The sequence below is a fragment of the Hevea brasiliensis genome, unplaced genomic scaffold (assembly GCF_030052815.1).
Source record: "Hevea brasiliensis isolate MT/VB/25A 57/8 unplaced genomic scaffold, ASM3005281v1 Scaf33, whole genome shotgun sequence".
NCBI classification, from domain to species: Eukaryota; Viridiplantae; Streptophyta; class Magnoliopsida; order Malpighiales; family Euphorbiaceae; genus Hevea; species Hevea brasiliensis.
In genome coordinates, this window is record NW_026614840.1 from 231,232 (window position 1) to 255,392 (window position 24,161).

General features: G+C 34.8%; 1 protein-coding gene across 1 annotated transcript; it reads right to left on the bottom strand.

The window, feature by feature from the left end:
• Positions 1–19,977: 19,977 nt before the first annotated feature.
• On the bottom strand, positions 19,978–20,577 carry LOC131177097 (uncharacterized). Its single transcript, XM_058142082.1, has one exon. It carries the CDS (start codon positions 20,575–20,577, stop codon positions 19,978–19,980), a length of 600 nt encoding a protein of 199 aa, XP_057998065.1.
• Positions 20,578–24,161: the final 3,584 nt, after the last annotated feature.

The following is a 24,161-nucleotide window of genomic DNA, read 5'->3' on the forward strand; positions in this document are numbered from 1 at the left end:
ACCGACTATGGGGTGAAAGTCGATGGGTGTCTCAGACTACAAAGAAAGACTGTGTGTACCAAATGATGGGGAATTGAAAGCCAATATTCTAAAAGAGGCACACACTAGTGTATATGCTATGCACCCAGGAAGTACAAAGATGTATCATGATCTGAAGCTTCAGTATTGGTGGCCTGGTATGAAGAGGGACATAGCCGACTATGTGACTAAATGCTTGACATGTCGGCAAGTCAAAGCAGAACATCAAGTTCCATCAGTTTGCTACACCATACGCATACCGAGTGGAAATGGGATCGGTCACCATGGATTTTGTAAGTGGGCTACCTCTCACCCTAAGAAACATGATGCAAAGATGGGTGGTAGTTGATAGATTGACAAAGTCAAGACACTTTCTCGCCATTTAGACCGACTACCACCGGAGAAGTTAGCGTAATTGTATGTCGCTGAGATAGTTAGATCGCATGGAATTCCACTTTCCATCATATCCGATCGAGACCCAAGGTTTACATCGAGATTTTGGAAGAAGTTACATGAGTCCTTTGGTACACAACTCCATTTCAAAGATGCCTTTCCATCCTCGACGGATGGGCAATCGTAAAGAGTAATCTGTAAACAATTGAAACCCATGAAATTGATACAAATATAGAAATGAAATGATAATAATAACATGAAATACTTGTCAGATCCTTGAGGATATGCTGAGGAGTTGTGTCATTGAGTTTGAGGGAAGTTGGGATAGATACCTCCCATCGCGTAATTTGCATACAACAATAGCTACCAAGCTAGTATCCAAATGGCTCCGTATGAAGCTACTGTATGGGAGAAAATGTAGAACTCAGCAGGCCGGACTGAATTGGGCGAAGACAAATCGGTAGGGCTGCACTGTGAAACAGCCGAGGAAAAGGTAAAATCAATCAAAGCCAATCTCAAAGTTGCCTCGCATGCATAAAAATCTTATGCCGACCAAGAGAAAAGAAATAGAATATGGGGTTGGCGACAAAGTGTTCCTCAAGGTGTCACCATGGAAGAAAGTGTTGAGGTTTGGAAGGAAAGGTAAGTTAAGCCCTAGGTTCATTGGCCCATATGAAGTTATTGAACGCGTGGGGTCCAGAGCCTATAGGCTAGCTTTACCACCGTGAGCCGACAAGATCCACAATGTGTTCCATGTATCCATGCTCGTAAGATACCGCTCAGATCCTTCACATGTCATCTCCAGAGAAGAAATTGAAATACAGTCGGATTTGACATACGAAGAAGAACCTCTACGGATCTTGGCTCAGGAAGTGAAAGAGTTGAGAAACAAGCAAATTCCATTGGTGAAAGTGCTTTGGAGGCACCACAACACCGAGGAGGCAACTTGGGAAAGTGAAGAGTGGATGAGGCAACAGCCTCAACTGTTTAGCACGTAAATTTCGAGGACAAAATTTAAATTAGAGGGGAAGAGTTGTAACACCCTCCCGATAACCACTCCATACATCCTACTGTTCCGGTGACCGGTGTCGGTCCGGACAGCTAGAATGTCCGGAAAAATATTCAAACTAAAGTCAGGAACCATAGTTAACTCAAATATTAACAAGAAAAATTTAGTAAAAATTTTAGAAATAAAATACAATCAAGTTAAACGAGCCTGTTCTAGCGATGGGTAATCGGAGGGAAGTTGTTCTTCGTGAACGAGGAGCCCTAGACTGGGAAAAATTATAAAATAATTTTTGGGACTCCAGAGAAGGGTAATTGAGGTTCCCATGGCATTAGAATGCCAAGAAAATACCTAGAAAAATTTTTCAATCGGTACAGACGATTTTGACCCGTTAAGCCAAACAGAGGGCATTTTGGCCATTTCGCCTTCAGAGGTGATTTTTGGCCGACTTGTCCAGTTGAGTAAATAATTAATATGACATAAAATATGAAGAAATATTGCTAGAAATTAAATTGAAAATGAGTAGTGGAGGAAAGAAAAGAAAATTGCAACAAATGCAAATTATGACCTCAAAGTGATGTCATTTAAAATGTCTAACCAATCACCATTAAGCCATCCATTGACTAATTAATAAAAGGACTAAATGAAGACTAAATAACCAAAAGAAAATTTCAGCAGCCACTCCTTCCTTATGCAGCCAAAACCCTAGTCTCCATAGCCACCTCCATGAAAGCTCCTTCAACCTTCAATTCTCTCCTTCATTTCACCCTAAAACCCTAGTTTCCTTTCACTAAAATTTGCCCTAGCACCTTGCTAAAGCCTTTGGCAGCCAACAAGAGGGAAGAAAGTAAAGTTTAGGGCTTTGGAAATTCTGCCCAATCAAGGTTAGTGCATATATGTAGTTAAAATACATTAATTCCATGATTTAGGTTTGTAATGAACTAGAAATTGTGAAATAATGAAACAAATTCGATGTGTATCTCCACCAAAGAATTCGGCAGGCCTAATAGAGGAAGGGTTTTGAATGTTTTGAATGGACTTAGCATGAGTTGGAGATTGTATTTAAGTTATATATTTACATATATGTTGAACTAGGGTGCTAATTGAGGGTTTATGGGTAAAGTGCATTGGACATTAGGGTTTTGAGGCATGAAAATGTGACTTGGCTTATTAAACTGTTAAAGAACAATCTAATGGTCAATAAGTGACCATTTGAGGTATGTTGAACACAATTTGGACTGAAAAATGGTATGGTAAACTCAAGGTGTAAACTGCCCTAGGACAGCAGCAGAGGGACTGAAAATTCAGTCCCTTTGCACTGCCATAACTTGGGCTGTGTTAGTCCAATTGATGTTTGGCCAATTGGACATGAAACTAGGCTTATAATGGCACATTTTTGCTGAAGAAACCATGCCCAAAAGACCAAAGCAAAAGGACCAAAACTCAGCCCCAATCCGGATACCCTGCACTGAATTCTGCAGAATTGACCAAATGAACAGTAACTGTTCCTTTGGCCATAACTCACTGTAGATTTGGTCAATTGACCTGAAATTTTTACAGAAACAAGTTAAGACATATACAAACAACTTTCATGAAGGAACTTACCCCAAATTATGGCCAGAACCCATCCAACCAAGTGACTCTAGTTACTGTTAATGCACTGTAGATATGGTAATTTTCTGCAGAATGCACTTTCGGCCAGCTTGGGTCTTTGGACCATATCTAGAGCTTAAAAACTCCAAATGGAGTGATTCAAAAAAGGAAATTCAATTAGACAAAATAAGGAACAATTTTCATGTTTTACATTTCTTCAAATTCCTACAGTAACAGTGTCTAATGGAACAGTGAATTTGACTCACCAAAACTGAAAATTCTGCTTGTGTTGAGTTACACTTTGAAATGGTATTAACACTTAATGCCAACAAGTTTTAAACACAAAATGTGGTATATTGGGAGTGCCAAAGTCAATGTACATATTTGCTATCAAAAAGTCAACATTTTAGTTGACCATAGAGGTGAATAGTAACACCAAAACTTGAAATTCAAAGATTGAAGAATTTAAAAGTTTCAAATGCCCTAGTTTACCTAACAAGATTGGTTTGGATAGTTTGGCATGCCAATAGGGTTCAGTTAGCAGTACTGCACATGGCAAAAATGCCATTCTATGATTTCATGGCTTTTAGCCATTCTGACTTTGCATTGAGACTTGGCCTTATGCCTGAGATTATTCTGACTTGGTAGTCGCTCGTTGCACACCGGTGATGCATATGCGACGATGGTGTGACGGCGAGGTACTAGATACCCAAAGTGCGGCTTACCCGTTATCCACCCAATCGTCTAGTGTAGGTTACTTGGGCAACCAAATGAATGAAAATGAGCAATGTAGAAGAAATAAATGAATGGATATACAAATACATGACAAACAAAACATGTACATGCAATACATATTTATATCTGTTATTTCTTGTTATTTTATTATTGCACCACTAAGCATTATTGCTTAGCGCGTTGCTTTTGCCACGCGTAGGTACTGGAGACCCCGATCGTGAGCCCAGTAGACCACAGACTGGGTGAGTCCATCCGACAGTTCTGCTCAGTGTCTGTGTCACCTCGTCACCTGCAGTGCATTGGTAGGACACTAGATGTCATTTTGTCATTTTGTAATTAAATTTTTATTTCTCGTATGTATTTGAGATTTATGTAATGTATTTTGAGCTTTATGTAAATAATAAAGATTTATGGTCATGTATGGTATTAATTTGAGTATTTAATGGTTGTTTATATATGAGAACCCTGAGAAAGGGATGTTTTGAGCAATGAAAAGGTTGTTGAGACCTGAAATAGAAAAATTGTTGAGATCTTGATATTGAGTTTTATGATGATATTGGAGTTGAGAATGAATGAAATTGTATATTGGAAGTGTTTTTAACAGGTTCCGAAGAACTGTTTTTTTTCATTTTTAGCCGGTACTCCGCCGGATTTTCCTTAAAATCTTCGGAACCTCAAATGAATAATACTTTTGATAAATGGTTAAAATAAATCATATTTCATAAATTAACTTCAAAAGCATGACACAAATTAAGTAAGGTATATTAGAGTGTGCCAGTATACCGTGTGGCATTACTTATTCGGGTATACTGTACACGAGTAAGGGGTGTCACACCATGTGTCACCATCTCATGGTGCCACATGTCACCCTGTGAAATGACCAAAATACCCTTGTGTCTTAATTTTGAGTTCTCAACCCAAAATAATTATTTCTCTTCTTTTAATCAATTTATATCAAATATAAATTAATTAAGTAATCTCTATTAATTAATTTCTCATTAATTAAATTCATATTTAAACACTTTAAATATAAATTTAACTTATACTATATATCCAATAACCTAGATTTGCTTTCAAGCCATGCTAGGGACTTTACAATCTAATTGCAAACCAAACCTACTTAATTAATTACTTAAACTCTTTAATTGATTAATTAAATCATATTTAATTTGGTGATTACTTGTGTATATGTGTGACTTACTGGGCTCATCACTAATTGGCAATGAGACATGATATCAACTCTTAATATCATCAGAACTCTTTCTTACCATAAATGATTTCTCTAAATCATTTTATGCACCTCATAGACCATGTTTAACACCTAGCATAGCATGCCATGGCCACCCAATTAGTAATAAGGTTTACCTTAAGTGAACCTATAATCATATGTAACCATGCACTAGAATCTCTCTGTTATAAAATTCTAATTCAAGCTAGAGTCATGATTTATGTCAAACCCCATTTGCTATGAATATTATGTTCTCTTTTAATTCCAGTTCTTGATTAAAAAAATTTTCTCATCAGAAATTCTTTTCTGAATAAATCTATTTGTCTTGGCCAGGAACTTGAAACATCAAGAACAATTAAATGAACATAGGATTTTATCCCTATTTACTTAGAGGAACAGATTCCATCTTGATCAACACCTACCTCCACATATAACTAGTAGGAGCCAACACATGCCCGTATACACATACACAGTACAAGTATGAAAGCAGTATCAAACTCAAACCACCTATATACAAGATAACTGTGCTATCTCAGGTCTAAAGATTATATGCATTGATATGATTTATGACAATACATTGACAAGAGTAAACTCCATGTGCTTGTCATAAATGTCACTAGTTCGACCTACTTGTCATGTATAAGTGCCTATCATGTTTGTTATATGGCATGAGACTCACCATTCCATCTTATTTACATCTCATATAAATAACTTGGGAACAAACATGATTACAATCTTTCTGGATAAGTTATGTCCTTATTGTGAAGTATCCTCGATTGTGAACCTATTTATAATACTTTGTGCAAGAAATACTGTCACTCATATTCTTTACAACCTAAGAATAGAATTTCTAACAAAATATCAATGGACCTTTTTTATTACACATAAATGTATTATGTAAACGGAAAAGTAAAAATGCTTTTTATTAATAAAATATATATAAGATACATACTAAATGATATGCTCTAGGGCGTACTACTAACAATCAGAACCCTATTGGCATGCCAACCTATCCAAAATAATCACATTAGGCCTACTAGTGCATATTACTAAGTTATTTCTTGAATATTTATGCTTAACAAGTAATGTTACTATTCAATTGATCATTTAAGTCAAAATATTGAATTTCTCATATATAATAGTTACATGAGTTTTACTCATATAGATTTACCACATTTTGGTTCCCAAAAGTGTTGGCATTAGTTGCCAATCCATACTTCCAACCAATGGTGAATAATTCAGAAATTTCAGTTTTTTGTGCTAAAATTCATTATTCCATTAGGCCATTATACAGTGAGAATTTGGCCAAATATTTTTTCATTAAAGTTGTTCCTTATTGTGTCTATTTATATTTCTTTTTTTTAAATCACTCCATTTGGAGTTTTTTAGCTCAAGTTATGGCCTAAACACCATAACTACACAGATTATAATTTTTCCAGAATTTCTAGGCAGAATCAATTCTGTAGTTTTTGTACACTGACTGCAGGTCAGTTTTGGACAAGTTGTAATCAAAATTTGGGTTTATTTTCTTCATGAAAGTTGTAAGGCTATGTCTCAGCTTTCTACTAGTAAAAATTTAGGTCAATTGGACCTTTCTACACTGAGTTATGACCAAATGAATAAATATTGTTTATTTGGTCATTTTCCAGGGACAGCTTGTGTGTTACCCAGAAGCAATTTTTAGGTCAACTTAGGTGGGTTTTCTGGGTAGGATTTCTTCACAAAAAATGTTGCATTATGTGTCCAATATCACCTCCAATTGGCTTTGCACCAATTGGGGCAACATAGCTTAAGATATAACCCCATGAACACATTGGACTCACAGAGTCCATAATTGATCACAAAGGGTAGCACACCAATTCCTAATCTAATGCCACATTTCAGTCTAAATCAAAGTCAATTCATCTCAAATGGTAACTAATTGACCATTAGAACTTTAATGTACCATCAATATGAAGGAACAGAAGCGTGAAAAACACAAGATTATACCATTGAATTCAAAAATTTTCACCTAGGGTCACATGCACCATGCAAGATTTATTTTTATCTATTTGATTTCAATGATAAACAACATATTAAAACTCTTTTAATATGTTTTTGGATCTGTATTTTCCATTTAAGATTTTAAAATTAATCAGATTAATTTTAGAACCCTAGATTAAATCAAGAACGATTACACTAACCTCTTGATGTGCTGCAGCGTGTCTACGCCTTTGAGATTCGTCTTCAGGACACCAGATGTTGTCCCTCTAGCTTGTCCACACCAAGAACACCTATGGCAGCCCTTGAATAGCTTCTAAAGCTTTTTCTATTAATTAGAAAATCAAGTTCTGCCTTTTAAGAGATTAGAGATGTAAACAGGACACTAGAAACAATTTCTAGTGTTCTTAATTCAAGAGATTGATGGCTAATCTCTTTGAATTGATGAGAGATGAAGAGAAATAGCTGGAGAGGCTCAAAGTGGCATGACAATTGAGAGGAGAGGCTGCTGGTTATGTTTTCTTTTCATAACCACACTTAAATAGCTAGGTTAACACATTAAACCCTAGCCACATGTCACCTTTTGATTAGCTCTAGGTTTAAGTGACCCAATCACATTGTGCCAAGTGTCAAACCTATATTTAATCTTGATTTTAATCATCTTACATGATTAAAAAAAACATTTGGCAAGCTTATGTGTTATGCCATGTGTCACCATCTCAGGGTGCCACGTGTCACACTGTGAAATGACCAAAATGCCCCTGTGTCTTAATTTTGAGTTCTTAACCCAAAATAATTATTTTCTTCTTCTAATTAATTTATATCAAATATAAATTAATTAATTAATCTCTATTAATTAATTTCTCATCAATTAAATTCATATTTAAACACTTTAAATATAAATTTAATTTATACTACACATCCAATAATCTAGATTTGGTTTCAAGTCATGCTAGGGACTTTGCAATTTAATTGCAAACAAAATCTATTTAATTAATCAATTAAACTCTTTAATTAATTAATTAAATCATATTTAAATAGGTGATAACTTGTGTATGTGTGTGACTTACTAGGCTCATCACTAATTGGCAATGAGACATGATATCAACTCTTAATATCATCGAACTCTTTTCTTACCATAAATGATTTCTCTAAATCATTTTATGAACCTCATAGACCATGGTTAACACCTAGCATAGCATGCCATGGCCACCCAATTAGTAATAAGATTTACCTTAAATGAACCTATAATCATATGTTACCATGCACTATAATCTCTCTGTTACAAAATCCCAACTCAAGCTGGAGTCATGGTTTATGTCAAACTCCATTTGGTATGAATATTATGTTCTCTTTTAATTCCAGTTCTTGATTAAAAGATTTTTCTCATCAGAAACTCTTTTCTGAATAAATCTATCTGTCCTGGCCAGGAACTTGAAACATCAAGAACAATTAAATGAACATAGGATTTTATCTCTATTTACTTAGAGGAACAGATTCCTTCTTGATCAACACCTACCTCCATATATAACTAGCAGGAGCCAACACATGCCCATATACCCATACATAGTACAAGTATGAAAGCAGTATCAAACTCAAACTACCTATATACAAGATAACTGTGCTATCTCAGGTCTAAAGATTATATGCACTGATATGATTTATGACAAAACATTAACAAGAGTAAACTCCATGTGCTTGTCATAAGTGTCACTGGTTCGGCCTAGTTATCATTTATAAGTGCCTATCATGTTTGTTATATGGCATGAGACTCACCATTCCATCTTATTTATATCTCATATAAATAACTTGGGAACAAACATGAATACAATCTTTCTGGATAAGTCATGTCCTTATTATGAAATATCCTCGATTGTGAACCTATTTATGATACTTTGGGCTAGAAATATTGTCACTCATATTCTTAACAACTTAAGAATAATATTTCTAACAAAATATCAATGGACCTTTTCTATTACACATAAATATATTATGCAAACGGAAAAGTGTAAATGCCTTTTATTATTAAAAATATGTACAAGATACATACTAAATGATATGCTCTAGGGCATACTACTAACAATCTCCCACTAGCACTAGAGCCATTCATTACAATATCTTAGACCTATCTTCTCAAGATGTCAGTCTAACTGAGTCTGTGACATAGGCTTAGTGAATGGATCAGCTGGATTTTTAGCTGATGCTATTTTCTGCATGGCTAAATCGCCTTTCCCAACTATATCTCTGATAATGTGGTAGTGCCTTTCTATGTCTTTGGATTTTGATGAGACCTTAGTTCCTTAGCCTGTATGACTACTCCATTGTTGTCACAAAGGTAATGGAACCGACTCAATGGAAGGAACTACTATAAGTTACATGAACTTCTTCATCGAACAGACTTCTTTTGCGAGATCGATGCAAGAATATACTCACCTCGAGTGGAATCTGCAATGTGCTCGCTTGGAACTCTTCCAACCGATCGCACCTCCATTACAAATGAACACATATCCAGAGGTAGACTTTTTATCATCGATATCCGATCGAAATCGTAATCGTGATAACCATCCAATTGCAAGTCTCCACCTCCATAAATCAAGAATAAATCCTTAGTTCTTCTCAAGTACTTAAGGATATTCTTGACACTATCCAGATGTTCCAAACTCGATTGGATTGATACCGCTAGTCAAACTAACAAGATATGCGATATCCGCCTAGTACACAACATTGCATACATTAAACTTCCAATAGCCGAATCATATGGAATCCTCGCCATCTTATCTCTTTCTTCAGGTGTCTTTGGAGACATCTCTTTAGAAAGGTGGATACCATGTCTCACTGGTAACAATCCTCTCTTGGAATCAAGCATGTTAAACCTCTTTAACACCTTTTCCAAGTATAGACTTTGGGATAAACCAATTATTCTTTTCGCTTTATCTCTATAGATGCGAATCCCAAGAATATAGGTTGCCTCCCCTAAGTCTTTCATGGAGAATGTATTTGACAACCATACCTTTATAGTCGTCAACATACCTGTATCATTACCCATCAACAGTATGTCATCCACATATAAGACAAGGAAAGTGATAGCACTGTCACTAACCTTCTTATATACACATGGCTCATCCTCATTTTTGATAAAACCAAAAGATTTAATGGCTTCATCAAAACGGATGTTCCAACTCCTCGAAGCTTGTTTCAACCCATAAATGGATCGCTTTAGCTTGCATACCTTGGAACCATCTTGGGATTCAAATCCCCTAGGTTATTCCATGAAAATGTTTTCTTCAATGTATCCATTGAGAAAAGCTATTTTGACATCCATCTGCCAAATTTCATAATCAAAGTATGCAGCTATTGCTAATAAAATCCTAATTGATTTAAGCATGGCAACAGGCGAGAAAGTCTCCTCATAGTCTATTCCTTGCCTTTGGCGAAACCCTTTCGCTACTAGCCTTGCCTTATAGGTCTCTGCCTTTCCATCAGAACCAATTTTCTTCTTGAAAACCCATTTGTTCCCTATAGGTACAATACCTTCAGGTGGGTCAACAAGATCCCAAACTTGATTCTTATACATGGAATCAATCTCAGATTTCATAGCATCAATCCATTTTGAAGAGTCTATATCTGATATAGCTTCTTCATAGGTATGTGGATCATCTCTATGATCTACTTCTTCATGAGTAGACAACTCTTGTTCTTCTTCATGAAGAAAACCATATCTCACTGGTGGGTGAGATACCCTGGTTGTTCTACGAGGAACAAATTGTAGATGTTTCATCAATGGGTATAGGTTGACTAGATGGATCTATATCCATCTGATCTGTTGGTTGGTCAGAATTCTCCAATTCTAACTCTATTTGCCTTCCTTTGCCTCCTTCTTGAACAAACTGTTGTTCAAGAAATGTGGCATCTCTACTTATCACAACCTTTTGTGAAGTAGGAAAAAAAATAATATCCAAAACTATCTTTTGGATATCCAACAAATCGACCTTTTTCTGATCTGGTCTCCAATTTATCGTTGTTCACTTTTGATATAAGTCGACAACCCCAAATCTTAACATGCTTAAGACTTGGTTTTCTTCCATGCCATATCTCATAAGGTGTGGAAGAAACTGATTTTGATGGAATCCTATTCAGAATATACAAAGCTGATTCTAATGCAAATCCGCAAAAGGAGATTGGCATATCAGTATAGCTCATCATACTACGTACCATATCCAATAGGGTATGATTTCTCCTTTCAGATACACCATTTAGCTGTGGCGTTCCTGGAGGAGTCAGCTGAGAAACAATGCCATGCTCTCTCAAGTATTCATCAAATTCAGTACTCAAATATTCACCTCCACGATCTGATCGAAGAGCTTTAATACTCTTTCCTGTTTGATTTTCTACTTCAGATTTAAATTCTTTGAACTTTTCAAAGGATTCATGTTTGTATTTCATCAAATACAAATACCCAAACCTTGATTTATCATCAATAAAGGTAATAAAATAATGAAAACCCCCTCTAGCCATTTCTTTAAATGGACCACATACATCACTATGTATTAGCTCCAAAATATTTTCAGCTCTTAGCCCTTGTCCAACAAAGGGTGATCTAGTCATTTTGCCCTGAAGGCAAGATTCACAAGTTGGAGTAGGCTCAGAGCCCAATGAGGATGGAATCCCCATTTTCTCCAATTTTGTAATCCTATCTTCTGCAACATGACATAACCTTAAGTGCCAAATATATTTTGAACTTGAGTTGGTTTTTCACCAAGGCATTACATTCATTTAGATTGCTATACTCTGGCCAGTGGAAACACTTTCTTACTGGCAATGGAAACACTTTCCTATTGGCAATGGAAACACTTTCCTGTTGGCAGTGGAAACACTTTCCTTTGCCTTCATCAGCTTTAGTCTTCCTTTTTTATTTAGCTATTTTCTTAGAAGGACCAAAAATCTGAGGTTTCTTTTTCTTATTGCCCTTCTTCTTGTTGGACTTTCCAGCAGAAGAAGATGCAACCAAAGCTACCTCTTTTCCTTTATTGCCTAGCATATTCTTTTGGGCAATAACCAGCATGTTGAGTAAACTAGCTAAGGTGCATTCCTGTTTAGTCATATGGAAATTTGTCACAAAATTCCCAAAAGACTCAGGAAGGATCAAGGATCAAATCCGTCTGTAGTTGGAAATCCATGTTGAAGTCAAGATGTTCCAACTGCTCAATCAGCCAAATCATCCTGTGGACATGATCCCCAACATTCTGTCCCTCAGACATCCTCATACGGAATAATTGCCTAGATATCTCATACCTAGCATTCCTGCTGTGGTCACCATACAACTCTTGTAGGTGAAGGAGGATCTCACTTGCACTCTGTAAGTTTTCATGCTGCTTCTGTAACTCATTACTCATGGAAGCAAACATGTAACACTTAGCTCTCATATCATGCTCCTTCCACTTGTCCAAAGTTTCATGTTCCTCTTAAGTGGCCTCTGGAGGTAAGGGACCAGGAACATTTGAATCTAGAACATATCCTATATGTTCAAGGTTCAAGACAAGTTTCAAATTTCTTAGCCAATCAGACAGATTAGGTCCTGTCAACCTATTGCGATCAAGTATGCTTGCAAGGTTATTGGATGGTAGTGGTTGTTCTGTGCTCATTATTATCAGAAAATTAATTGCAGAAATAACCAGATTAATTAGTAAATGTATCATTTAATTAACCAAATATGATTATGGTCTTTTAATCAAATTGGTCCTCCCACTAACTTAGCGAATCCTACACTTCCAAAGTAGAAAACGGAAATCCTAGTTGGATGGATTTCTAGTGGGTGATTGAATTCTTATAATTCTATTGATCATCCTCATGTACATCCATTATTGGAATTACAATAAACTATAAGTGAGCAACTCATTGCCCATCACATCTCATGTGAGGTTCAATCCTTTACCTAGCCCCTAATGCTCAAAATCTCAGGTACATCCATTATTGACTTATCTTGCATTAGTTAAGTTGATCCCATTGAGCCAGTAATTATGCAAATAATTTTAATGTCCTCAGGTACATCCAATATTGGCCACCAAACCATTTACATATTTACAACATCTCATGCTTAATAATTATTCTTAAGAAAATCTCTTAAATTAATTGCATCTCATGCAACTATTTAAAATTTCTTAAAATAATTGCCCCAATGGAGGGCTTCTGTTATAATTACTTTAATTATAGCATTTCCAACTTAATCATTTATTTGGAAGATTTTATAGCCATCCTAATTACTATTAAGGTCTCACTTTGTACATTATCCATTTAGCATGCATATATCATATAATTGCATACATTCCCATACATCTCATGCATTCATGGATAAGCAGTAAATATGGTATGATCATGGACTTTCTAAGGGATTCAATTCTGAGCCACCAAGAATTGAATCAGGGCATTCCTAGGTGCATTTCATTCATTCATTTTACAAGAGTTGCTGAAGGAGTACATAATCAACACTTGATATTGAATTCCACCCACTGGTCCCACCAATGCTCTTGACCTCCTTGAACTTCTTGCAATCCAATATTACATAGTAATCCTTGGCATACCAAGGCGAATTTACAATAACTTAAATAAATGAAATTACAACCCAAAAATATTACAAACTTAATAATACATGCCCAAAATAAATTAAAATAAATTAATTAATTTACAATCCCAAAGAAACATAAAAGAAATAAATCCAATCACATTGGTCTTTTATAGTCCATGATCATCCATCATGCATATCACTATTTAACAATTAAATAAAACATACATACTTAAATTAAATTGAATATCTCATATTCAACTTAAAAATCCAGATTTGAATATGATTCAAATAAATTTAAAAATTCAGATTTGAATCTCATTCAAACAAATTTAAAAATTCAGATTTGAATCACATTCAAACAACTTCAAAAATTCAGATTTGAATCACATTCAAACATTTTTAAAAAAATCAGATTTGAATCAGATTCAAATATTTTTTTAAAAATCATATCTGAATTTTATTGAATCAATTTTAAAAAATCAGATTTAAATATGATTCAAACAACTTTAAAAATTCAGATTTGAATCACATTCAAAAAACTTTTAAAATTCAGATTTGAATCACATTCAAACAATTTTTTAAAATTCTGATTTGAATCATAATTTAATTGTGTGATTAAAACAACTAATTAAACACTTTAATTAGTCAAAGAATAGGCCTTAGATCATACAACAATTGCAGAATTAAAAGCCAAACCTTGAACCACCCAAGGAACCATTGTTGCCGCCACCAATGGTGGCTTCACCATGTGTGCCGCCACACCTCATGATCCAACCAGCAATGAATCTCTTGATCTCATGATCAAACACACAATTAAATTATATAATCAACAATCTAAATGACAAATATAGTGGCTTTGATACCAATTGAAGGAACGGAAGCGTGAAAAACACAAGATTATACCATTGAATTCAAAAATTTTCACCTAGGGTCACATGCACCATGCAAGATTAATTTTTATGTATTTGATTTCAATGATAAACAACATATTAAAACTCTTTTAATATGTTTTTGGATCTGTATTTTCCATTTAAGATTTTAAAATTAATCAGATTAATTTTAGAACCCTAGATTAAATCAAGAACGATTACACTAACCTCTTGATGTGCTGCAGTGTCTGCGCTTTGAGATTCGTCTTGTGACACGGATGTTGTCCCTCTAGCTTGTCCACAACAAGAACACCTATGGCAGCCCTTGAATAGCTTCTAAAGCTTTTTCTATTAATTAGAAAATCAAGTTCTGCCTTTTAAGAGATTAGAGATGTAAACAGGACACTAGAAACAATTTCTAGTGTTCTTAATTCAAGAGATTGATGGCTAATCTCTTTGAATTGATGAGAGATGAAGAGAAATAGCTGGAGAGGCTCAAAGTGGCGTGACAATTGAGAGGAGAGGCTGCTGGTTATGTTTTCTTTTCATAACCACACTTAAATAGCTAGGTTAACACATTAAACCCTAGCCACATGTCACCTTTTGATTAGCTCTAGGTTTAAGTGACCCAATCACATTGTGCCAAGTGTCAAACCTATATTTAATCTTGATTTTAATCATCTTACAGGATTAAAAACATTTGGCAAGCTTATGTGTTATGCCATGTGTCACCATCTCATGGTGCCACGTGTCACATCGTGAAATGACCATAATGCACCTGTGTGTTTATTTTGAGTTCTTATCGCAAAATAATTATTTTCTTTTTCTAATTAATTTATATCAAATATAAATTAATTAATTAATCTCTATTAATTAATTTCTCATCAATTAAATTCATATTTAAACACTTTAAATATAAATTTAATTTATACTACACATCCAATAATCTAGATTTGGTTTCAAGTCATGCTAGGGACTTTGCAATTTAATTACAAACCAAATCTATTTAATTAATCAATTAAAATCTTTAATTAATTAATTAAATCATATTTAAATAGGTGATAACTTGTGTATGTGTGTGACTTACTAGGCTCATCACTAATTGGCAATGAGACATGATATCAACTCTTAATATCATCAGAACTCTTTCTTACCATAAATGATTTCTCTAAATCATTTTATGAACCTCATAGACCATGGTTAACACCTAGCATAGCATGCCATGGCCACCCAATTAGTAATAAGATTTACCTTAAATGAACCTATAATCATATGTTACCATGCACTAGAATCTCTCTATTACAAAATCCCAACTCAAGCTGGAGTCATGGTTTATGTCAAACTCCATTTGGTATGAATATTATGTTATCTTTTAATTACAGTTCTTGATTAAAAGATTTTTCTCATCAGAAACTCTTTTCTGAATAAATCTATCTCTGTCTGCCAGAACTTGAAACATCAAGAACAATTAAATGAACATAGGATTTTATCTCTATTTACTTAGAGGAACAGATTCCTTCTTGATCAACACCTACCTCCATATATAACTAGCAGGAGCCAACACATGCCCATATACCCATACATAGTGCAAGTATGAAAGCGAGATCAAACTCAAACTACCTATATACAAGATAATCGTGCTATCTCGTGTCTAAAGATTATATGCACTGATATGATTTATGACAAAACATTGATAAGAGTAAACTCCATGTGCTTGTCCTAAGTGTCACTGTTGTTGCTACTTATCATTTATAAGTGCCTATCATGTTTGTTATATGGCATGAGACTCACCATTCCATCTTATTTATATCTCATATAAATAACTTGGGAACAAACATGAATACAATCTTTCTGGATAAGTCATGTCCTTATTATGAAGTATCCTCGATTGTGAACCTATTTATGATACTTTGTGCTAGAAATATTGTCACTCATATTCTTAACAACTTAAGAATAATATTTCTAACAAAATATCAATGGACCTTTTCTATTACACATAAATATATTATGTAAACGGAAAAGTGTAAATGCCTTTTATTATTAAAAATATGTACAAGATACATACTAAATGATATGCTCTAGGGCATACTACTAACACAATATTGCCAAACTCTAATATAGCTCAAAACCCTAACTCAAGGTCTCAAGGTCAAGCATAATCAATCCATACAACTTTCAATACATAACAACTCACTAGACATCATCACTAAACTTATTTACATCCATAAAAAGCATCAAACTCCAATTAATCCATGGCTGATGAAATTCACTTCCTCCATAAGTTGTCATTTCCTTTTTATTTCATGCAAATTTTAACTCTTCTTAAGTCCAAATCAAGAATAAAGAAGAGAGATAAGGATATTAAGCACTAACCTCTCTTGTGACCTAACTTGGACTTGCCCAACTTCAAAATTTCCTCTAATTTCTGCTGCCTTATGCTTCCTCAAGGTTTAGGGATAATTTTTTACGAAAGAAGTTTAGGATTTTAGGGTGGAAAGCTCAGGGAAAATCAAGCTTGAGCAAGAGCTTTCATGGAGGTCTTTTGTTCTCTCTCTCTCTCTCTCTCTCTCTCTCTCTCTCTTGGTTCAGCTCATATGAAGAAGAAGCGGCTAGTTTCTTTTGTTTTTTTTATCTCATTTTAAGTTCATTTTTATCCCTTTTTATTATTTTATCAAATGGTGATAAGTTGGAAACTTTTTATTACATCATGTGTGCATCATGCATATGTCATAATTCCCAATTTAACTTCTTTTTCTTTCTTTTCTTTTCTACCAAATTTCAATTAAATTTTTAGCAATATTTATTCATATTTTATGTCATAATAATTATTTAATTAATTGGACAAGTCGGTCAAAAATCATCCCTAAAAACAAAATGACCAAAATGCCCTTCGTTTGGCTTATTAAGTCAAAATCGTTTATACCGATCTAAAAATTTTTCTAAGTCTTTTCTTAGCATTCTAATGCTATAAAAACCTCAATGACTCTTCTTTGGAGTTTCAAAAACTATTTCATGAATTTTCTCTCGGGTTGAGGGCTCCTAGCTGCGAGCACCGCAACTTCCCACTGGGTTACCCATCGCTAGTGCACCGGCTCATTTAACTTGGTTGTATTTTATTTCTAAAATGTTTTCTAAATTTTTCTTATTATTATTTGAATTATTTATGACTTCTCACTTTAGTCTAAATATTTTTTCAGACGTTCTAGCTATCCGGACCGACACCGATCACTGAAATAGTAGAATGTACGGAATTACTATAGTGAGAGTGTTACACCATATGCCCCAAACAACGTCGAAGGACTTACCAAAAAACATTTGCCATGAAATGTTGTGGGTTCGTATTTAGGACCGCAGTCCTAAACTACCTACGTATCTCCCTCGCTATCCTGAGGAAGAATCAGATCCCCTCGTAGTTTGACACTTGAAACTGTGGTGATGTATGTTCTTCTGTGCCTTACACACCTACAGGTGACATGTTGATGCATGTTTTTCTATGTCTTACGCAACTATGTCGTGCTCTCTAAAAAACATTCAAGGACTTACCAAAAAAATATCTATTTCATGATTTGAAAAAATTAAGATAATTGTGCCTCAGAACTCTTTTTGTGATTTTTGTGCTTCTTGTATCCTACTTCCTATCATGGGCATGCTAATTTTGCTAGAGATTCCAAAAAAAAACTTAGTCCTCTGGGGGACCTCTTTTTGCAAAAACTTTCTTATAAACTCAAAATTTTTTAGAAGAATTGTTTACCAAAAAAGACTTCCTTAAGGTCACAATATAATTTTCCTCTGATTTTTCTTTTTCCTCTCTTCCCCCATGCTTCATTATTCTAAAGCTATTTCAAAATTTTGTTCTACCTCGACTCATTTCTCTTCCATGAACTCTATTCTTTGTGCCTTAGCTTTTGCCTAAAATGCCTTTTTGGGTTTTCATCTCAACGGGCTTGCTCTAACTTTTGCCTAAGCGGCCCTTTTAGGTTTTCCACTTAGCGAGCTCCTTTTTTTTTTCCTTTTTGTCTCTCTTTTTTTTTTTTTTTTTTAGAAATTAGACAATTGTTAGGGCATTCATATCAAGCACCTATCTTGTCATGCTTAGAAGACATAGATTAAATCAAAACAATGCAGTTCAATTACTTAATCATTTGATGTATCCCTCAAGACACAAACATTTGCAATCATGATTAAATAAAACCTATTCCTAGTTAATGCAATAAAACTTCTTTATTTATTCAAGCACACCATTACTCCCTCTTACATTTAGTTTTGCCAAATTTCTAACCTTCTAAAGTTAGAAATAAGCTTTATAATCTGCTGAATGGCCTTTTCAAGTTTTCCATCCAGATCTTCTCTCATCTCTCCTTTTACCTAGACTACGTTTCGCAGGTTTTCAATCTAACATTTATTTTTTTACCCTTACTTTTGCATAGACCTCCTTTTGTAAGTTTTCAGCCTAGCAGGCCTATCTCACATAAAGTACCATTTGAGCCTGTCTAAGTTGACTGGTTCTTGAAATTCATTTCCATCCAGGTCTGATATTCTTACAGGGCCTCCTGGCAAGATCTTTTTGATTATGTATGGACCATCCCAGTTTGGTTTAAACTTTCCTCTTGGATCAAAAGGGATGGGTCGAGCTTATTTCAAAACCATGTCTCCCTCTTTGATCTTTCTTGGCTTCACCTTCTTATTAAAGGCCCTGGCTATCTTCCTCTGATAAGCCTGCATATGATACAAGACTCACATCCTCTTCTCATCAATCAAAGGTAGTTATTCATATCTTTTTTAGGCCCACTCATTTTTCAAGATCTTAGCTTCTAGTATCACTCTCAAGAATTTGACCTCTAGCTCAATGGGTAGCATTGCTTCAGTCCCATACACTAAAGAGAATGGCGTTGCCCCTGTGGATGTTCTTGTAGTAGTGTGATAACCCCAAAGAGCATAAGGGAGTTTCTAAGGCCAATCCTTATAGGTTTCAACAAATTTTCTCAAAATGGTTTTCACATTCTTATTTACTGCTTCTACTGCTCCATTATTCTGTGGCCTGTATGGTGAGGACTTGTGATGCTTAATCTTGAATTCGCTAATTAATTCTAAGAAATTACCTTTGAACTGACTGCCATTATCTGATACCATCTCATGAGGTACCCCAAACCTGCAGATCAATTTCTTTCACACAAACTTACTTATCTGCTTGGCCCCTACTACTTTATAAGATTTAGCTTTAACCCACTTGGTGAAATAGTCAATTGCCACAATGATAAATCTATAGCCATTAGAAGCCATGGGAGAAATCTTCCCAATAATGTCTACGCCCCATATTGAGAATGGCCACAGTGAGGTCATACTGTAGAGTTCACTAGACAATAGGTGATTCAAATTCCTATAGATTTGGCACTCATGGCATCTTTTCATGAATTTAGCATAGTCAATATCCATGGTAGACCAGTAATAGCCCCAATCTTAAAATTTTGCTCGCTAATGCCCTTCCGTTCATATGAGGACCACACACTCCTACATGTACTTCCTCCATTATCTGCTCAGATTGTTTTTTTGCCATACACAAGAGCAATAGTCCTTCAAAGAACCTTTTATAGAGTTACTCTGCAGCCAAAGTGAACTGAGTGGCTAATCTACGGATTGTAGCTTTATCTCTACTATTGGTTGATTGTGGATATTCTCTTACCTCTAAGTATCTTCTTATGTCCTCATACCATTTCATCTCATCTTCTAGATCTAAATGTGCTATTATTAACCCTTCATAGCATGGGATTCTACTCCTCATCAGGATAACTGGCTGGGTTAGCTTCTGATCGCCCTTCTCCCATAAGGATGCCAGTGTGGTTAGAGAATCAGCCATCTGGTTCTGAGTTATAGGCACATGCTTCACAGTCACTTCCTCAAAGCTAAATAATAGTTTATTAGCATACTCTAAGTATGGCCTCAACTTTTCTTCTTTCAATTCCCATACACCTTTAACATGGGAAACCACTGGCATTGAATCATTGAACACCTCCACTTTTTTAGCCCTAATAGCTATTAATACATCTAGGCCACAAATGCAAGCCTCATATTCTGCAACATTATTAGTGGCTAGAAAACATAGCCTTTTTAACATTAATAATTGTTCTCCATTTAGTGCTTCCAAAACTACCCCTATACCAGCTCTGCTCTTATTCATGGCCCCATCAAAGTACATTTTTCATGCTTGGACCTCTCCTAGCTTGAGACTCTCATCGGGGAAGGCTGTTTTGACTTCTTCCTCCTCATTAACTGGATTTTCAGAAAGAAATTCAGCCACTACATGCCCTTTGATGGTTTTTTAAGTCTCATACACAATATCAAATTCAGATAGTAGGATTAACCATTTGGCCAATTTTCCAACTAGCACCATTACTTCAAATATGTACTTTAAAGGATCCATCTGGGATACTACAATAAATCGATGGGTCTGAAAGTAGTGCCTTAACTTCTTAGTTGCCCATACTACAGTCAGACAGGTTCTTTCTATTAGTGAATAATTCTCCTCATAAGCAAGGAGTTTCTTACTGATGTAATAAGTGGCTCTCTCTAGATTCTCTACTTCTTGTGCCAACATTTCCCCCAGGGCTATGTTTTCCACTGATAGGTAGAGGATTAGAGGGATGCCAAGGATGGGTGGTGACAAAATTAGTGGATTGCTCAGGTACTGCTTGAAGGAGCGGAAGCATATAAATTGTTAGATTAGAGCATTGAATTTCAAAAATTTCTTCTAGGGTTTCATGCATTATGCAACATCCATTATGTGTCTAATTAATCTCAATGCTCAATTGCATATTAAAAAACTTTTAATATATATTAGGATCTATGTTTTCCATTTAAGATTTTTGAATTAACAAATTAATTCAATTGAACCCTAGTTTGAAAGAAGAAAATGTGCACTAACCTTTTGATGCGCAAGTGGTGTAATTGCCACCTTTAGGAAGCACCTAGGACCACAATTGTTGTCCCTCTAGCTTGTCCACACCAAGATCACCAATGGGCAACCCCAAAATCAAATTCTCAAGCCTTGCCAACCAATTGTAATTTAGGTTTTTGCCTTTAGAGAGGTTATAGATGTGTATAGAACACTAGAAATAATTTCTAGCAATTTTAATTCAAAGAAAACAATTGATTTCTCTTTGAATTGATGAGAAAAGAAGAAGAGAGAAGAGGGAGCTAAAGGTGGCAGCACCCATAGACAAAGAAGAAGAATGAGTTTTATTTTTCTTTCTTTTCCCTTTTATAATTAAGTCATCACTTAAAACCCTTGCCATATGTCATCACCACATTGCATCTTAATTTTAATTGACTTAATCACATTAAGCCAAGTGTCAAAGTTAGACTTAATCTTGACTTTAATCATCTTACATGATTGGAAGACAAATGGCAAACTTATATGGTGCCATGTGTCACCATCTCATGGTACCACATGTCACCCTGTGAAATGAACAAATTACCCTTATATTTTAATTTTGAGTTCTCAACCCAAAATCATTATTTCTCCTCTTCTAATCAATTTATATCAAATATAAATTAATTAATTAATCTCTATTAATTAATTTCTCATAATTAAATTCATATTTAAACACCTTAAATATAAATTTAACTTGTACTATACATCCAATAACCTAGATTTGGTTTCAAGCCACGCTAGGGACTTTGCAATCTTATTGCAAACCAAACATATTTAATTAATCAATTAAACTCTTTAATTAATCAATTATATCACATTTAACTTAGTGATTAACTTGTGTATGTGTGTGACTTACTAGGCTCATCACTAATTGGCAATGAGATATGATATTAACTCTTAATATCATCAGAACTCTTTCTTACTATAAATGATTTCTCTAAATCATTTTAGGTATCTCATAGACCATGGTTGACACCTAGCATAGCATGCCATGGCCACCCAATCAGTAACAAGGAATACCTTTGAATGAACCTATAATCATATGTTACTATGCACTAGAATCTCTCTGTTACAAAATCCCAATTCCAGCTGGAGTCATGGTTTATGTCAAATCTCATTTGCTATAAATATTATGTTCTCTTTTAATTCTAATTCTTGATTAATTAGATTTTATTGTTAGAAACTCTTTTCTGACTAAATCTGTCTGTCTTGGCTAGGAACTTGAAACATCAAGAACAATTAAATGAACATAGGACTTTATCCCTATTTACTTAGGGTAACAGATTCCATCTTGATCAACACCTACCTCTATATATAACTAGTAGGAGCCAACACATGCCCATATACCCATACACAGTACAAGTATGAAAGCAGTATCAAACTCAAACCACCTATATACAAGATAACTATGTTATCTTAAGTTTAAAGATTATATGCACTGATATGATATATGACAATGCATTGAGAAGAGTAAACTCCACATGCTTGTCATATGCGTTACTGGTTCGGCCTACTTATCATGTGTAAGTGCCTATTATGTTTGTTATATGGCATGAGACTCACCATTCCATGTTATTTATATCTCATATAAATAAATTAGGAACAAACATGATTACAATCTTTCTAGATAAGTCATGTCCTTATTATGAAGTATCGTAACGCCCTCACTTTACGTAGTCCATACATTCGACTACTTCGATGACCTAATGTTGGTCCAAACAAGTCAGGATGTCTGGAACTACACTTCAGTGATAATAAAAAGGCATAAAATGATGAAATAAATAAAAATAAAGTACAAAAAAAAATTATGAAAAAATAAAAGAGAGAAGATGAAACTAGGTTAAATGAGCCGACACCAAAGCGATAGGTGACTGCACTGGGAAGTTACGGCGAGGACCGTTGACTAGCCCTGGACTGCGGTAAACTCGGGAGAATATTTTTGAGACATAATTAAAGGTCTACTGAGGTGCAATTGACATTAGAAATGTCAAAGAAAAAAATTAATAAGTTAGTATAAACGAAAAACGAAAATTAAAGAAATCGACTGTACAAGGAGTTAATCGGTAGTATCGAAAAAATCTAAAATATAACCCGAAGAGGGGCATTTTGTTCATTTGACATCGAGAGTTGGCTTTTGACCTAAATGTCCATGAAAAATGAGTGGTAGTACATTTTGAAGAATTGAATGAAAAATGAGATTAAAGATAAAATGTGATTAAGAGAAATTAAGTGGAAAAATATGGCAATAATTAAAAGCTTAATTATAATATTCTTAATCTACCTTTAGTGGACAATTAGTGGACCTTAGTGGGATATATATATACATATAAAATGTTAAAATTCTGTCCATTTCCACTTTCTTCTTCCTCATATCTTCACTTTGCCAAAATTGTTTCTTTCCCAAAATCACCATTGTCGTCCTCACTTCAAGCTCCTCTTCTCAATGATCAAGCCACCATTTCTTTAAGAGTTCTTCATTAAACTTAGTCTAGACATCATGGGCAACACATAGGCAGCAAAAAGAAGAAGTTTATGTGAGGTTTTACAAAGCTCAAAATGTTAGTACTAAATTTCCTTCCTCCCTTAATTAATCTTTGATTTAAGGCTGTGATGAGTGTAATTATTAAGAAATTTGAAGAAAAAGATGAGTATTTGATGGGGCATGAATTTGGCAGCCATGGAAGTGTATGGTTATTGAATTATTCTTACATGTATTTGTTGGGATTTAATGTTGATTAAGGTAATTTCAGGTGCTAGTAAGTTAATTTCCATATGAATGTATATTTGAGCATTTGAATTTAGAGTTAAAGGAATTGTGGAAGATTTGTGCCTTTTTGGGCAATTCGGTA

Coding starts and splice junctions, on each gene's coding strand:
- LOC131177097 (XM_058142082.1), bottom strand. CDS start 20,577: ATGTACTTTGATGGGGCCATGAATAAGAGCAGAGCTGGTATAGGGGTA.